General features: G+C 41.8%; 1 protein-coding gene across 3 annotated transcripts in view; it reads right to left on the bottom strand.

Annotated features, from left to right (window-relative positions):
- The window catches only part of Wdr59 (WD repeat domain 59), a gene marked incomplete in the record, with an annotated part of 99,588 nt that overhangs the window by 21,765 nt on the left and 58,716 nt on the right, over positions 1–19,107 (bottom strand). The window contains 9 exon segments of one of the 3 annotated variants that reach the window (XM_017795573.2): positions 1,173–1,229; positions 4,598–4,751; positions 11,006–11,075; positions 11,869–12,025; positions 12,181–12,276; positions 14,089–14,253; positions 15,013–15,137; positions 15,233–15,386; positions 17,295–17,374. In XM_017795573.2, the coding sequence (XP_017651062.1) occupies positions 1,173–1,229; positions 4,598–4,751; positions 11,006–11,075; positions 11,869–12,025; positions 12,181–12,276; positions 14,089–14,253; positions 15,013–15,137; positions 15,233–15,386; positions 17,295–17,374 (1,058 nt within the window). 3 annotated transcript variants of the gene reach the window in all.

The raw sequence follows: 19,107 nt of genomic DNA, 5'->3' as shown, positions 1-19,107 counted from the left end.
GAGTTCCTGGAAGCCTGTATGAGCATCCCAGGGAGGTGCTCGTGAAGGATGGTATAGAGGACAGGGAAGTCGGGGGGCGGGGGGGACAGAGGGAGGCACTGAATGACAACCAATAGCCAGCTCGTGACCGCACCACCAGTGTTACTGCTACGATCGGAGGCAACATTTATGCCAGTAAATGGGTTAAATGTAAAAACAGCCCAAGAATAAGCCACCAACTGCTTCGCAGCAACCCCATCAACAATGCATAATCAGCAGAGCAGGCAGTAAGTCAAATGAGTTCCTATTTAAAGAGCAGTGAAAACAGGGACTTCTGGAAAACCAGTGAAATTCAGCAACTGAGTTGGCTAGGATCTGCGGAAAAGTGGCCACGTTGGTGGCTCCACCTGCAAGCTGTTGGCAGCAGTGGTTTCTGCTAATCAGGGCTCCTGATTTCAACTGTTTTTTGTAGGAAAAGGCTACAGAACTGTTCCTCTAAATGTTCTTTGTATCAAACAAAATTTACACAAAGCCTCAAGGCTGGTTGAGGACACCTTGGCATTACTAAAACATGAAGGGGATGGGGAGGAAGACAGAAGAGGGGAGATGGCCAAAAGGAGTGACTAGGAAAGGAAGGAAGGGAAAGGGGGATGTCTATAGCCGCTTTTACTAGGAATGCAAAATACTCATGGCAAGGAAAGTTTTTGCTCCAGAAAATTCCCCAAAGATAAAACTGGCTCTTGTATCATGCCAATGAAGCAAGTGGTTACTTCCCTCTCTGAACTAGACAGAGACAATAAAAACAGACTGAATGGCAGAAGCCTCTTATATCTTCCTCTGCTCCCCCCATGCCAAAGGTAGGCTTTTGAAAGCTCCATGAAATTTGTAGAAGTGCTCCAAGTGAAATCAGGTGAGCTGAAGCTGTTTGACCAGGGGACCTTCCAAGAACGCAGTAGTAAGTTTCGTTGGCAAAGAAGCCCATTTGTGATCCTTTAGTGTCTACCATGACTGACAAGGGGGCAGTCCTTAGTGCCTGCCTCTCCAGGGTGAAAAATTTACTGTTGCTGGTCTGATCTGAACACTAGCCAACCAGACATTCAGGTTCCTCAAAGCCAGGCAGGTGGCATTTTATTCTTGGGCCTTTGCATAGAGACAGGATTAGTTAAGGAGAGCATTTGCACAGCGCACAGTACCGGGAAGTCGTTAATTGCTTGTATGGACCAACGTCGCCGGGCAGAGCGAGGAGACATCTGTGTGTGAAAACGTTACACCCAGGAAGAGGGAAGAAAAAAACACCAAGAAAATTAAAAGGGAAAAAAAGAGAGAATAAAATGAAATTTTCCCCACATCTGATGGATCTCAAGGTATACATGCTACGAAACGGGAACTAGAAGAACTGAAAACCTGAACCTACACACAGCAGCACCTGCACTCCCCCACCTCCCCCAACCCACCACACTCCAAGCCCAGTTTCGACTTCATTCCCCTCTAGTCACTGTCTAGAACAGAAGGAAGCTGATGTCAACACAGCCCTGACAAAGGAACTGAGATCAAATTCTGAGGGACTGTGACCAGGACTAAAATCAGACAGTGGAGAAACAGAGACTATCCCCCCTTTTCTTAATGGGCAAGAAGAACACACACTGAGGATACATTCTTATTCCTAAAGCAAAGCACTTCTTCAACAGACTCAATATCCCATGTGGTTGGGGACAATGAGGGATCTGAATCTCTTGATATTGGGGCTGCAAAACCATTTTCAGAGCAATGCCGGGGGGAAGGAAGGGAAGCCCTGGAGAACTGAAGGGAAGAGGGAGCTGAGCCAACAAGGAATGTTCCCTGGCCACTCCTGCCAGCAGCAAGAGGATCTGGCAGGAGACTGGCAGCATACCATACTGATTATGGAGATCAGATGTTATTCTGTTCACTGAAAGATCTCCCAGTTACTTCTACCAGAGCTATTTTAATAATATAAACTGAAGCAGAGAAGAGGTTGTGAAATTTTAAGTGTCTGCAGGTCAATGCTTAGAATTTATCCTAAGTTGCAGAATGAACAAATATTTCTTCAGCTAGTAATGGTTGGTCTATTTGCCAAATCCATTCATGTTAACATCATTGTGCTTTCTGTTAGGAGATTTGGTAGGTCTTTAGATGACTCACACTTTAAAGCTTTCAGTGGCAAATCTTGGAATGTCATCTAGAGAACACTGGGTGACTCTAACAATTCAACCTAAGTAGGGCAGATTAAAAAAAAAAAGAAAAAACGAGAGTCTCCAGATAGCTTTGTAAAAATCTGCACTCTCAAAACACCTGTAATTCCTTCTCGCTAACCCTTGATACAGGCAGAGTCTATTCTTGCTTCCCCTCATTTCAAGCTCTCAGGGGCAGAGATCTAAAAGGCTGCAACAGTACACAGGAGAAAAATTTGAACACAAAAACAATCTCAGTAAGCCAAAACATCCAGATCAAAGGTAATAAAATGATATCATTTCTCCCGAGGAGAAAACAGTCCTCAAGAATTATCGACCTCCGCGAGGAAGACGAGGCTGCCTACGTCAGATACCATCGTAGTATTCCGTTGCTTTCGTTTCCCTTGCCCTATTTAGATAGGAAAGCTGTGAACAAGCTTCAAGGAGAGATAAGGTTATTTCAAATTTATCATAAAATAACTAACATTCATTTTTGGCATCTCAAATACATTGAATCACATGAAACTTTAAGATACAAAGTAATCACATATCTGCAACTGCCCATAAATTAACCTCATAACTATTATATGTCATCCATTAAAATGTGTCTCCCTCCCCCAGGGATCCTGAAGGTCTTAAATGTTCTGGTCCTTGACTTGGGTGATTGTTAATTCACTAAATTACACACTTCACATTTGTAAACTTTTCTGTGCATATTTTATACATCAGTGTGAAAGTTTCATGTCACACTATAATAAAAGTGCTCTCCCATTTTATTTGGTCACTATTTAAGATAAACCCTGAAATCTACTTCCTATGTCAGGTCAGAGTACTATTTTCTGTGGAGAGCACCACCTCAGGACTGAAATACCACAGACCTTCCTCTAGCCCCCACAGATCTAATCTGCTAAGGTGGTTAACCACATGCTTCTGGTTCCTCTTCACAATTATAGGATTGGGGTAAAGGGGCCTGAACCATCACAAACATGAATGCAAGCTTCACCAACACTCCTGCAATCAGAGAGCTTCCTGACATGGAACTGGAGGTACTTTGACTACAGGTTGCATTACATGATCACAAAGTCAAAAATGCTGGCCAACTTATCACATCCAATTGAAACCCAAGCATGGGTAGCTCATGACATGAATCAAAGGGGCATTCTCAATTGCCTCTGACTCAAAGATCTCTTCAACCTGGACCTGATGCTAAAGGAAAGTGTCACATTTACCTAACCTTAAGTTTACTTGGCTTTTATGCCAACTGAATGCTTAATTATCAGTTAAGAGCCAGCTTGCAAAAAAGAAAAAACAGAGCTACAATTTTTTTTAATGTAAATGACTTGGGGAAGATATAATTTTGTAGGTTTTCAGGGAGGTCTGTGACAGTCAGGATGACAGAAATCCATCTGAGAGATGAAGAATGGGACTATGGAGAGCTGAGCAGGAAGGCAACTAAAAGCCATTTTCCTGTTTGACTGGATGGCTTTGCCCAAACTTCAGCTGCTACCCCTGATTTCAGTCACATAAACCCTAAGACTAGACTAATTAGAACTGGTCACCCATCAGTGGGAGCCAAGGGTAGATACTACACTATAACACATATGAAGATACTTATAATACTTGATAGAGAAAATTTTTATTTTAAATAATTCAATTTTAAAGCAAATTTTAATTATTGACAATTTATCATTTCTCATTTTATGGGAAACAATGAATTCCTAAGGACTGAATATGTGCACTAGGTCAGCAGAATGCTGATTGTTTTCAACACATCAGCTAAAAGGGTCCATGCCAGGTTCTTAATCTGACAACACAGAAAGAGTGCTACTCATTCCTACCCTCTGTCAACATTTTCTTCACTGCAGTCATCACAGGTTTCTGTCAGCCTAATAATAACTACTTTGGGGGCAATGAATTCCTTAAAAACCCTGGAAAATAAGGGCAAGTACAGGCAGTTTTTGTATAAGCTGATCCATTCAAGTGAGAACTCAAGTGTAGACTTAGGTAGAAAACCTTCTAGGGTTCAACTGTACAACTCTTAACTACAAAGTTCCAGGTTCACCGAGATCTCCAGCCTTCAGAAGCAACCCTTAGTCTGTTGACAGGCAACAGGGCATCACAGGAAACCTGAAGCTAAATTATGCAATCTGAAATACAGGACTCAGCTCAACCAATGGGGATTACAAGGCCAGATTTTCAATGGAGAGTAAAGTCTATGTACTGTAAAAACTAATCACTTCTTCCACCCCATGGTTTCCAGTACTTCAAACCAATGCAAAGGAACAAAGCAATGGACTTCCTTGAATAAGCTAATGATGAGAGTTAAAGTCTACAAAGGATTACTAATTTACTACTGTGCTTTGGCACATCGGTCAGAGAACAAGAATCTAGAAGGGGTAACAAGCGAAGGCAACGGCTCAGGCACTTACCCGCTCCTTGTAGTAGAAGGAACTGATGGAGACCTGTTCTTTCTCGCTTCGAGTGGGGCTCCCACTATATAAACGCAGGTTCCCAGGGGCCTCTGTGCGGATCTTCATTGGTGCAATCAAGCCAGTATGATAAGCAGATAAGGCTGAAAGAGATCTGTAATTAAAGTGAGAATTATCCACACTGACTGCAGCCTTTTCATATTTCAAGTAATGTTATTCTTAGCATTTGGTGAAACCAAGAAGAAAAGACATGGGAAGAAAAAAGAAACTCAAGATAAATAAACAAATAAAAACAAATACCAAAACTTTTAGAACTGAAAACTACTGTCTACAGATGCACAAACTGTTTCCATGATTATATACAAAGAAAAAGAATCTATAGTATCTACTACAACTAATTAGAGGCTTTAGATTCAGGGTTAAGCTACAAAAATCTATTGTGTTTCCAAATATTAGAAATAATGTTTGAGGGCTGACAAGATGGCTCATTTGTAAAGGTACTTGGCCCCCCAAGACTAAAGACCTGAGTTCAATCCCTGGGATTCATATTATAGAAAGAGAAAACAAACTTTCTCAAGTTGTCCTCTGACCCCCCACAACACTCTCTTAAATAGATATAAAAAAGAATCATTTGAAAATTTTTAGTTTTTTATTTATAATAGCATCAAAACACATCAAGTGGTCAGACACAGTGGTTTATACTGTAGTCCCAGTCCTAAGAAAGTTGAGGCAGGAGAATTGCTATGAGTTCAAGGCCAGATTGGGCTATGTATTAAGTTCCTGAGCTATAGAATGAGGCCTTGTCTCAAAAACAGGAGAAAAAGTTGAATACTGAGGAACAAACAATGAAAAAAAGTGCACAGGAAACACAAAATATTAAAGAGACATTAAATAACTGCATAACAATGCAGACACAACACAGCAGGGAACGACAGGGCTACACAGCTAGGACACCGTTTCTCCCAACTCATATCCATAGTCGATATAATTCCAATCAAAACATGAGCAGGTGTTGTAGAAGCTAATAAGCTGATTTCACATTTTATAGTGATGCAAAAGCCTAGAAGAGCTAACACAAAATTAAGCAAGAATAACATTTGAGAACTTGCACCATCAACTTCAAGACTTACTATGTATAGGCTACATTCTGAGTGTAATGAAACATAAGGAAGGACAAAGAGATCAAAGGAATAGCCAGAGTCCAGAAACAGAGCACACATGTGCTGCTAGCTGTTTTCATCAGTGTAGGAGGAAGGTGCTAGAACAGCTTCACTTCTACTGCATATAGCAAGTTGTCATCCTTACCTCACCTCATACCCACCAAAAACCCAAGGTGGACCATAGACCCTAAATAAGGAATGTAAAGCTACGAACTCAAAAAAGAAAATGCTGAAGAGTATTTTTTGTGACCTTGGTGTAGAAAAACATTTTTTGGATACTATACAAAAATCACTAACCATAAAATTAAAAAGTGATAAATTGGACATCATCAAAATTGAAAACTATGTTTACCAAAAAGTATTGAGGAAGAAAAACAAGACACAGATTAGGAAAAAATCAGTGCACATAGACAGCAAAAGAGTTGCAATCAAAATAGATAACTACCATAAATACATAAGAAATGTGGTTCAAAAGAGTCTATACTGGGGCTGGAGAGAAGGCTCAGTGGTTAAGAGCACAAGCTACTCTTGCAGAAGATTTGGGTTCAGTTCTCAGCACCCACATGACAGCTAACAATGGTCCATTATTCCAGTTTCGGGGCACTGGATGCCCTCTTCTGCCCTCTGCCAGTGCTGCATGCATGTGGTGCATACACATATTTGAACAGGCACATCACAGAAGATACCTAAATGGTCAACAAGCACACAAAAGCTGCTCAGCACCATTAGTCATCATTGTGGGAATGCAAATTAAAGTAGTAAGATAGTTCACACCAATCACAAGGACAGAAACTAAAGATACTGGCAACACAAGGAAAATGTGGAGCAGTTGGTACTTTGAGACATGAAGGGAGGAGGATAAAACAGCCTTACTCTGAACACAAACTTACTGGCAATTAAACATACAGTTATCCTATGACTCAGCAATTACATTCTTTGGGTCAAGAAACTAATATATATGAGGTGCCTTGATTGCCTAAAAAGAACGAAGGAAGGAAGGAAGGAAGGAAGGAAGGAAGGGAGGAAGGAAGAAAGGAAAAGACTTTGTATTTCACTCATGAATGGGAAACAATCCAAATACCCATCAACAAGAATGAATAGCCCTGTGTTATATTTTTCACAATGCAATTACTGATCTATGCAGCCATGTGGATCAAGTTCAATAACATTAAGCTGAACAAAGCAAGCCAGATATAGAACAATTCATGCTGCATGATTCTAATTCAATGAAGTTTAAGAACAGGCAGAACTAAACGAGGGTGACAAAAGTCAGGACAGTGGTTCTCCTGGGGGCTGGGAAAAGGGACTGGGAGCTTTTAGGAGTAAGGACAATGCTTTGTATCTTGACATGAGGTTGGTCATTGAAAGGCAAACTTTAAGACTTGTGTAATATCAGTTACACCTCAGTGACATACTGCTCCCTGAAAAATGGTCCTACTAGATACAAGCGCCAAAGTCCATATGCAGCTAGTCACGGTCTCCCTTTGACAGCAGGTGACTATTTTCCAGCTATTTTCCAACCTTCCTGCTATGGGATTGGTAACATGTAGGTGTTTCCAGGCTACTTGGCCTCAGTTCTTGCATGTCAAGGTCTCATCTGCTTGGCCTAATGCAGAAACCAGCAGCTTCCCAGTCAAGCAGAACATCCGCTCACACATGGCACACAGCCCTTTTTTTCCAATTGTTTTATTACATTTATTTATTTATTTATTTATTTATTTATTTATTTATTTATTTAGTGTGTGTATGTGTGCGTGCCGGGTGTGAGCGTGCAGGTGCCGTGGCATGTGTATGGAGGCTGGAGGACAACTTGAGGGATTTGGTAGTCTCCTTCAATCACGTGGGTCGTCAGTATTTGAACTCAGGTCATCAGTCTTGGCAGGTAATGCCTTTACCTGCTGAGACACCTTGAGTGGCGTTATCGCACTGACATTATGACTACCTGAACAAATAAAAGCCTAACTCTCAAACTGAGTTTTTAAGAGTGGGCCTGAATTCAAAGGACACTCCTTCCCCTAGAGATCTCTTGAAATCATCTGTCTCCTGGAACTTTGCTGACAGAATTATCTCTGGAACTCTGTCACTGGAACTGGGTCCTCAAACCCAGTCCCACCCATGATTTTATTCAAAATGGTTTATCCAGCTTCAATGGGGCAGTACAAGCTTGGCTCCCCTCTAATATTAAGAGACTATCCTGCCTTTCCATCCCCAGTTCTAGAATATCGCATTCACCCAAGGTCAATGGTCCTTCCCAAATCTCCCCAGTGTACAAGGGAGATGGCTGAGCTTGCTTTCAGTACTTTGATGTGTTAATTCTGAAGCATACCCATATTCTTTATTTTTTTGGATGGAATAACAAATTGAGGTGAAACAAAATCTGGTGCCCAGGTGATAAGACAAACGAGCACATGGGGTTAATTAAAAGTCATTAGTCCAGATTACTTCCACTTATAAAAGTCGTTCCCACAATCTTGCTAGCCCTTAAATCATTTTTCAGTATATTTTTATTTCTTTCTTTTGTAGGGAGGGGGCATGCTACCTTGTGTGTGGAGGTCAGAGGACAACTTGTGGGAGGGAGTGGGTTCTCGCCTTCCGCCATAGGAATTCCAGGAATTGAACTCAGGTAGTATGGTTTGGTTGCAAGCACCTTTACCTGCTGAGCCATCTCACTGGCCTAGTATCCAATCCTTTCTGTATACTGTATACAATACTGTGCTTATAGTACAGATTTCCAGGTTTTCTTGGTCAGTATACTAAAGAACCAGAAATTTACAATGTTGAAGTTTTAAAACACAGAGGTTGCGGGTGGAGAGATGGCTCAGTGGTTAAGAGCACTGACTGCTCTGCAGAGGGCCCAGGTTTGGTTCCTAGCACCCACATGGAAGCGAACAACTGTCCAGAACTCCAGTTCCAGGTGACTCAACGCCCTCTTTTGACCTCCAAGGGCTTTGAATAACACAGCAGCACTTACATACATGCAGGAAATATACTCATACACACAAAATAAAAATAATAAATAAAATATTAAAAAACCAAAGGTCATAAAAGTAATCACAGCCTGAGTGTGTAATGTTTTCAATGTCTTTAGGGGACCAATCCACTTAACTTTCTTGGCAACTAAAGTAGCTTTTCTATGTTACTGCTGATGAAACTAAAGTAGTTTAGATAAGCTGCCCACAGTCAAAGAATCAAAGGAAGGGCTCAAATGTGGGCCCAGGCAATTTGGCTATAAAGTCCATACCACTATCTACTTCAGATCGTCCATCAAAGAAGTGACATAGAAAAGGGATTCTGTTCCCATTGATGCTAATTGGGCCTAGGCCCTGTCCCACTGAGACTGTTGAAAGCTTTTTTTTTTTTTTTTAAAGGTCTTTTTGACACAGGGTCTCCTGTAGCCCCAGCTTACCTGGAACTCACTATGTACACTATGTAGATCACTATGTAGTTCTGGCTGCCTTTTTCTCTCAAGTGTTGGGATTAAAGGTGTATACCACCATACATGGCTAAAGAAGCTTCTTTTTGAAACAGATAGAGACTATTACAGAGTTCCAGAACTGGTCAAATGCAGAGAATAAGTGTCTGTGATATGCTATGACACATCTTCAATGCAACCTCTACACTACGAATGCACCGCAACTTTCACCAGAGATGTTTCCTTATGCAGCAGAGAGTATCAACACAGAAACCCACAGTTGGCCACTGTGCAGAGAACAAGAGGCCGCAGAGTGTTTATCATCCCTGAGTAGGGCATCTTTTTCAAACTTCTGCATCCCAAAGCTCAGGGATCATTGCAGAAGAGGAGATGGAAAGATTGTAAGAGTCAGAGATAGTAGATGACCACAGAGTTTTCCCAACAGCTGGGCCGTTACTCAAATGAACTCACCGCAATGGTGACAGCATGTGTAAGTACTATGCAAACTCACATCAGACACAATCCCAGCATAGACATGGGGAGGTAAGAAATCTCAACCCAACCTAAGGTACTTTTGGCAATTGATGGCTGCTGGGAGGGAGAAAGATGGTGTCTTACAGGGACGAGACTCTTGGTGGATCCAGTGGCTGGACCCACACCGAAGGACATTTGGGGACACAAATCAGACTCTACAGGCTGCATTATATATATAAAAGAGAGGACATTAAATTGGGTGGGGGCAGTGGGGGGAAGGTGCAGATACGGGAGGGAATCTAACTATCATAGAACTATATTGTATGAGAATTGCAAAAAATAAATTTTTTTTTTAAAAAAAGAAAAAGAAAAGCCGTGATGACAGAAACACATTCTGTCGCTAACAGTGGCTCTCCCAGGCATGTGGAAAGGAGAGGAAGGCCTTGTACATTTTAATTTTAAAAATCGTCATTTTTCTCCAACATACTCTTTAGGGAATTTTAAAAATCAAATGTCTTGATTTCATAAGTGGCCTATTAGTGTTGGATAACTAGAGACGGTATCTGTTTTCAGGTTACTATTAAATAACAAAGTAAGAGTTTAGCAATAGGAGAAAAACATATTAAAAGTTTGTCTTTTTATTTCCTGGTCCTGATGCTGGAACCCAGGCCCTTCCTTGAACATGCTATAAATGTGTGCCACACTGAGCTTCCATTCAAGTGCAAATCTAACTTGAAAACAGCTTTGAAAGAAAATTATCTATTTCTGTTTGTATGTATGTATATCTGTGTGCATGTATGTGCATGTACTGGTGAGTGGCACCGAGGCCAGAAGAGGGTGTCAGATCCCCTGAAGCTGAAGTTACAGATGGTTGTGACTAGCCTTACGTGGGTGCAGGGAACCAAACCGAACCATGGATGTACTCTGCAAGAGCTGCAAGTGCTCTTAACCACTGAGCAATCTCTCTAGCCCCTGACAACAGCTTTTATCAAGCTGTCTTCCAAATGGTTTGATAGAAACCGTGAGGCAGAAATAATTTAATGAACTTTCAGTCTTTCCAGAGGAATCTTTTGTTTTTTAGTTTTGTTTTTGTTTGAGACAGAGTCTCTCTGTAGCCCCAGCTGGCCTAGAAATTGCTGTGTAGACCAGGCTGGCCTTGAGGTCACAGATATCCACCTGCCTCTGCCTCCTTAGTGCTTGGATTAATGGCATGTACTACCACACCCAGCTCACAAGAAGGAATCTTATAACATAAGCTCAACTGAGACACTGAAATGAGCATCCAAAGACAGACGCATAGTCCTTCCCAGATACCTGTGCACTTCTGGCCCCACAGATGCAGACTGCATCTCGCAGACTCACCTAGGAGTAGGTTCTGTTGGAGACATTGCTCTATGCATCGTCACAGGCCTTGTGAAATACACCAGGTAACCTGGCAAAGGAGACACATGGGCACAGCACTGTCAACAGATGAACATGGGAAACCCTGATGCAAGACTGGGTGATTTTTCGCTTCTTTTTGAGACAGAGTCTCACTATACAGCTTAGGCTGGACTAGAACTCACTCTGTAGTTCAAGCTGTCCTTTAACATCCAACAATCCTCCAGCCCTAGCATCCTAAAAATACTGAGGTTGAGGAGTGAGTTATTATGCCTGGCTCAATCACGGTCCTTTGTGTGTGTGTGGTGGTACTGGGGAGTGAATGGAGGGCCTTGCACAAGCTAAACAAGCATTCTTACCACTGAGCTGTTTACTCAGCTGGGCAATTCTTCCCCCTATCTCAATATATGCAAGGCACAGCTCTATAAATAGCAAGGCTCATGACCATGGTGATCTTTAAAAGGAACAAAGGTCAGAATCTATAGGCTCTGTCTATGGCCATACCACCCTGAATGTGCCCGATCTTGTCTGATCTTGGAAGCTAAGCAGGGTCGGGCCTGGTCAGTACTTGGATGGGAGAATCGACAGGTTCTAGGAGAGGTAGAAGAATCAGGGATCTAAGTAGACTCAAATCCAGGATCATCAGAACTGAAACAATTAAGGCTTCAATTCCGGTGATTGTTCTTAGGCTCTGTTCGCAGACACAATTTGGAATCACATCATTAGTTGTTTTGTATTCTTGGAAGGCTCAAAACAAAAATCTTCTGAAGATGACCAAGTACATACAACATTCCTAGCTATCCTCTCTTGAAAACTGAGACTCAAAAAACAACAAAGGGGCCAACCTGCTCCACAGAACCTGGCTCCAGAGGTCCGAGGAAAGGGAATATTTGCATCCTGGTAAGAGCCATAGGCAGTGGTCACCCGTGCAAATGTTGGTAAGGGTGGTGTGACAGAGTTTGGGAGTGCAAATGGGTTGCTGGAAGTGCTGTCCTCTTGGTTCTGAAATTAAAGATCAACAAACTAAAAACCACAACCTGTCTTTAAGTTGAATTACTAATAATGATGCAATATTACAGAAGGGACCTAGGATTTGAGGGGTAGGAAATAAAACAAGACATTAATGTACACATTGGTACAACAAACTCGTTTCCTACCACAAAAGACTCGAGGCAGGAGACGAGCTGGCGCAGGCAGGGCTCCAAACAACTCTGGTTGCGTTTCACTTTCTGCAGGGACGTGTCCTTTAGGATCTGGAAAAGACCCAAAACACAGTCAGGGAGAGAATCCCATTTCTCCTGCTTGGCTCTATTCTGCAAAGCGGTGGGGAGCATGGTGGCACTGGGGCACCACACATGGTCAGGTCTGAGGCTTTAGGAAGGGCATTCTCCATTCCCCACAGGTGCTCAAAGAGGAACTTTCCTGAGCCTTCTAGAGAAGTCCCTTCTTCAACCAAGACAGCTACACAGGTGGGTTTTTAGAGAGGAGGGGGGACAGAATAAACACTCCTTTCTACCCAGTTTTGAATTCTACCCAGTTTTGCTTCCTCATTCCCACTCTGCACAGGAGAAATCTCATTTTGCAAAATAACAGCCCTGTGCTAGAATAAGAACTACTTGAAGGATATAAGTCGGGAGAAAAGATTTCTCTTCAGCAGAAATGAAAATGTACTTCATTTCATTTAGCCAGGCATGGTTGCACATGCCTCTGATCCCAGCACTTGGGAGACAGAGGCAGGCTGATCTCTGAGTTCAAAGCCAAAGCCAGCCAGTCTACATAGTGAGTTCCAGCCGATGCCAGGAGGCACCTCTCACCATTTTCTGTGACTGTCAGGAAGTCACTGAATCTATATTTGACTGTGGACTTTCCAGTGCAGCAGTAAATGGGGGCACCTAATCCTCTGTAAATAAACCCTCAAAAAAACCAAAAAAAAAAAAAAAAAGAAAAGAAAAGAAAAGAAAATGGCCTTTATTTTTAAAAAAGAAAATGTATCTATGCATCTTTATTTTTTAATCCTCTAAAACAGTAATTTCTCACATTTTGAGGTGCAAGCTATAGATAAGCACTGGCCTCCACACTGAAGACAGGTATATAGACTGACCTCTGCTGCTGCTACCTGCATGGTGCTCTAAAGTGCATGAGATGCACCTCCTCCAAATTGAGAGGTGCTGCAAGAATAAAACTCATAGTTATGTGGAAGACTTGAGTCCCCCTCCTCCCCCCAAAATATCCCATTTTGAGAGTTGACATCGTGTCTCATGTAGTCTAGGCTAGCCTCAAGCTCACTATGTAAATAAGGATGACCCTGAATTCCTAATCCTACTGCTTTCAGTTCCTAAGTGCCTGGGTTACAGGAGTGTACCACCATGTCTGGCCTAATTTTTATTAGTTATATGGTGACATGATAGTAGTATTTTAGATGTGTTTGATTAAATTAAAATACAATTAAAATTAACCTATCTGATTCTTTTACATATATACATCAAGTTTCTGAACCCAGAGGATTGAGGATCAGCTGTGTCACCTCCACCCAGACACTGCTGTCCTTCTTAGACCTTGTCTACAGCAAGCCAGGTGGTCTATGGAGCAAATGATTCCTTTACTGGGATATTTTTTAATGACTATATACATACTTTTTTCCCCTAATTATCATTTCTTTTAGCTCCAAAATACATCTTGCCTGTTTTTTCTAGATAAATTAAATTATATTACAGAGTTCTCAACCTAGAACTAATGTAAAACTCTAACTAGATCTGCAAGCATATTATATGCAATTTATATGTATTATTTATGAAATCATATCCAATGTTTGTAAAAAATATTTCTGAAGAAAGGTCGACAGTTTTTACTAGACTTCCAAAGGGTATCCATGACCCACCCCCCAAAGCTAAGAACCCTTGCTGCCCCCATCCCTTGCTGCCCACCGTCTATCCTACATGGAGGATATGTTATGTGGAGAACAGGCGACTTCCAAATTGTATAGATCCATGTTCTCACTTGGCCTCGCTGACGCCTATGTCTTACAACCTCAAGGAGAATTTAAAGTTGGGAAGCCGGGTCCCTACCTTTAGCAGCTTAGCTTTCATGGTAGATGTGATAGTAGTCGGGTTAATAAACTGAAAAGAAGGAGCAGCGTTGTTGGGGTACTGTGCTGGGAACTTCACCAGCATCTTGACACGGTGGTTGCTACAGTGCACGGACACTGTGCAGCTCCTGTCTGCTGCATCCATCTGTGAGACACAAACCCACAAGTGCTTTGGAGACAACCCACAAAGCGTTTTCAGGTGCAAGCAGATTTTTATTGTATTGTATTTTACTGTATTTTATTTGCAGTGCTGAGACTCAAACTCAGGACCTTGCACATGTAAGACAAGTGTACTAAGACAAGCAGCACCTTCAGCAAGACACAAATGGATTTTTACGAGCTACACAAATGCTCTACATTCCTAGTAACTGAGTAAAAGTTATTTGTCTACAAAGACAAATAGGTTTGGATGACAATTCATTTTCAAAATCAGTTTTTGTACTGATTTAAATAAATTAAAAGTATTTTATCTTAAGAAAGCATCTCAGGGGCTGGAGAGATGGCTCAGTGGTTAAGGGCACTGGCTGCTCTTGCACAGGATCCAGGTTCAAGTCTCAGTACCCACATGGTGGCTAATAACCATCTTAACTCCAGTTCCAGGGGACTCTGACACCTTCTTCTGACCTCAGTGGACATTGCATGACATGGGTGCACTTACATACATTCAGGCAATACATTCATACACATAAAACAGTAAAAATAAAAAAAATAAAACTGGCTCAGAAAGAGGTCTACATTTGTTAAATACCTGTTTCTTAGAAAACTCAGTAATTAAGAAAGAAGACTATTGGAACAGCAAAGCTATTTGCTCACCAAATCCTATCTAAAGCAGCCCTCTCTTGCACACTACTCCTCTACAATGCCATCAGCAAGCACGAAATACAGTTCCTTAAACTGCGCTTACCTCCACATTGACATTCCGGATTTGCACATTGATCAGGGAGAACTCCTGCTGCAGAGTCTGAGGCAGGCCTAGTTGATCTGCTTTCTTCTCTTCCAGAAGACTGCTAGGGGGATCTTCCTTTAAGGCTAGGAGAAATACTCAATATTGGAACGTTTTTGAAAATGAGTCAGTCCTGGGGCATCTGCCACATGACTCTGAAATGCATAGTGGGACCCCTCACCTATGACATCAGTTACATTACCATCTTCCTCTCCATGACTTGAGTTGTGCTGATGATCTATCTCTTGAGTGTGCAGGGTCTTCTCTGGTTCTGGCAGAAGAGAGATGCTCTCGATGAACTCATCAACACCATCCAATATGTCATTGGCACAAAGCTGCAACAGAGGACAGAAGATGGGGTGGAGGATGCAGCTCAGTGCTAAACACTTGCCTAGCGTGCATAAAGCTCTGGGATTGACTCGCAGCACTGCCAAAAAAACAAAACAACGCATAAGATGTAGGGCTAGGGAAGTCAATAGAAATGGTCAGTTTTCTGGTTAAAGATCTGACCTAAAACTAAGATCACTAAGGTCAGAGATATGTCAGCCAAGAACTGGTATAATCAAAATAGATTTTACCCAGCACAATTCTTCTTGGCTAAATACACAGGATAACATACTCTAGTACTTTACTCTGGGCATTTTTCATCATTTCAGAATTTACACAATGCTCAGGAGGAAAAAAATTAACTTAAATTCAAGTCTTTTTTTTTTGGCGGGGGGGTTCCTTTCCTTTTTGAAACAGGATTTCCCTGTAGCTACAGCTGGCCTGGAAAACAAATTCCAAGTCTTTTTTTAAGAATATTTTTATTATTCCAAAGGGAGGCAATTTTGAACATATTTTTCCAGAAATAACTTGAAGCAGGTTCTCTCGCTATATATATATAATGAAGTAGGGATAAGAAATCAAAGAACAAAGCTGGGCATGGTGCTACATGTTTTCAATCCTAGCACTAGGGAGGCAGAGTTAGGCAGATTTCTGCGAGCTCCAGGCCAGCCTGGTCCACACAGCGAGCTCCAGGCCACCTGGGGCTACAGGGAGACCCTGTCTCAAAAAGACCGAAGGGGGGGAAAAGAAATCAAAGACCAAAAGATTTTCCAACATGGGGTCAACTTTGGTGGAATAATGAAGGTTACCATTAGCTCTGTTCTTTTTTGTTTGAAAATCCTAACTAGTTTATTGGGCTTACTAACAGAGCATAGGGTAGAGGTTTATTTACAAAAGAGTGGATCCCCCCTCCCATTTACAGCGGCGCTGGAAAAGTCCACACTCAAATATAGATCCTGTGGCTTCCTGACAGCCGCACAAAACAGCGAGAGAGGTGCCTCATGGCACTCTGGGCTTATGTATCCTTAGCCCCTCCCCCACATGCAGCTAAAGTCAAGCAATTGGGTGGGAGGGGTAAGTGATTCCCCCCTTGACTCCTTGATGAGTGTGGGAAGGAGGTATGACTATAGCTTGCTGGCACAGGTAACAATATTTCAAATCTTAATGGAGTTATTCACCTAACTCAAAAGCAAAAGTATCATCATCCCAAGCCTTTAGAGCAAGTATATGCTTTGGAGAAAAGAGATTTAAGAGGTAGTAAGCATTGACCAAAAAGCTTGAGTGACTTTACACTAAGCAGTGCTACAAATTTTACCCACATTTTACATCAGTCTGTGAGAGCCAGTGTGCGAAATTCCATAAGGTATGAAACACCAGTGAGTCGTGTTTCTTACCATCCAGGGATTCAGCCCCTGAATAAGAAGGCTGTGCCATGATGGTGAAGGGCAGAGCAAGGGTGACAAAAGCAGTTCATCCCGGGGACCATGTGGTTTATATACAAACAAATGATCATACATGGAGAAAACACTAGAAGCAGTTTCACAGAAAAGGTGGTGATAATGGATGAGAGGGCTCTGAACATCTGCAGAGCAAAGGGTAGGCGTCTCAGTCCACTAAGAGAAAGAAATGAGAAACGAATCCCTAAACAGTTTGCTCAGTAGGGCACCATCTCATCTTATACCAGGACAAGAGGAAACAACAAAATAGAGACTCTCCAGCCTTCAAGTGCTAAATACTTTGGCTGTTAAAGACCTCCAAGCCAGTGTGGCATACACAAACCACCCAGCCAACCAGCAGGTATGTATTAAATGTGTAGCATGCATTCTCTGATGCCCACAAATACTGAATTCTGCATTTTTTGGGTTAAATTCCTTGTGTATCCACTTTATTTCTCCATAATAGCACTCAATACATACTCTCTGCATCTGGTAATCCACCCGCCACATTCTCAAGGTCTGATCCCGGGACCATGTAACCAGTTGGTAGTCCTTGGACCCTGGAAATAATCAAAAAACAATCCAAAATTCCTCTGGATTTGACATCCATTTTGTTATCAGCTGCAATGGAGTGATATTCATTCATTCATTTATTCATATGTATATGTACATCCAACAGTCATTGAACATCTATTCCATGGAAGATATCTTTCAAGGCACCAGGACAGTAGCACAAATAAAATAATATCTGACTTTATAGATCTCATATTCCAATGGTGGAAAAAGACAAGCAATAAACATATAACAAAATATTGGTAGTGATAAGTAGCATAAAAAATAACAGTGGATAAGAGGCCAGAGACTGATGGGAGAGCTATTTTTAGACAGGACTCCCTGAGGAGGTCCCGTTTGAGCAGAAACTTAAATGAAGTGAAATAACTGGCAAATTAGCAGGTGGAGAGTGATGTTGAGACTTAATGCCACACTAAACTTTCACCTCTGCAAATGTTCTCCCTTTTATGTATGTTCCTGAGGAGCTAGGGATGAATATAATTTTTATAAAAATGAATTGTTCTCAATGCATCCTGGCATCTCACTATTCAAAATAATCTTTTTTTTCTTGTAAAGTGATACATCTCTTTAAAAAATGAATAATCAACCTTTTAATCTTCTGAACTGACTGAATCATATTTTCAGATATTGGGTCTAATCAAAGGAAATGATTGTTTAGGTGCTTTATGAAAGAGCTTATGAGAGATGAGGACACTTCAGGGTAATTACATGGTATCTAGAATCTCCTTCACAGCCATCTTCATAGAGCAAGGAACTTAGGAATAATTTCACCCAATTCCCTGATTTCATGGATGGGGAAACTGAGGCAACAGATTATACAATCCGACCAAGATACAGGGAATTTGACCTTTAGAATTAAGTGCTAGGTCTCTCTATCAGCACCCTCGTGACACTTCAACCAAAAGTTTACTCCTGTGTTTTAATATCTCCCTAAGCACACCCATCAAGACAGCTGAGTTCACCATTCATGGTCATCAATCTTCTGACCCTACATCTGTCCTTTCCACATGTCCATGCCCCCCGCCACAGGCTTTGAGGAAAAGGATGCCTAGTGCCTTCCACACTCAGCTCTTCCACCCCGTTCCCGCTCATTCCCAAAGAGCCTCGCTTTCCTACTGACTTCTTTTCTTACATCTTCTCCCTGCCTTCATCAACTGGCTCACTCTATTCCTTGTCTTGGAAGTAGCAAAAACAGTTCCGACTACCTCATTTATGCTACAGAGGGATCTGGCTTCCAGTCTCAATCTGCTTTGGAATGTCTCTCTTCATGATTACACAGCTTCCTTTTCTTCAATTCAATGTTTTTCTCTCACTCTACAATTTGATCCTCCAGCAACACCTGACCCCAATGACTACTGCTTTTTTCTGTCTTTTTTATTTTTTTGAGACAGGGGCTCTCTGTAGCCCCAGGTGGCTTGGATCTCACTATGTAGACCGAGCTGGCCTTGAACTCACAGAGATCAGCCTGCCTCTGCTTCCCCAAATCCTGGGATTAAAGGCGTGCACCACCACACCCAGCTGATTACTGCTTTTTTCATAAGCATCCTTTCCCCCTTAGCTACCCCATCCTGATTCTCTTTACAACTCTTTGAGGGATCCTTCCCCATGGTGAAAATCAAAATCAAACCATAAGGTGGTCCAGCAAAAATTGACTAAGGAGACATGGCTGTAAAAATATACCAAAGCCCTAGGTGTGGTGGTACACACCTTTAATCCCTGT

The sequence above is a fragment of the Nannospalax galili genome, unplaced genomic scaffold (assembly GCF_000622305.1).
Source record: "Nannospalax galili isolate Female #2095 unplaced genomic scaffold, S.galili_v1.0 scaffold568, whole genome shotgun sequence".
Classification (NCBI taxonomy): Eukaryota; Metazoa; Chordata; class Mammalia; order Rodentia; family Spalacidae; genus Nannospalax; species Nannospalax galili.
Note: the sequence above shows the minus strand (reverse complement) of the source record. Positions and strands in the feature narration are given on the sequence as shown.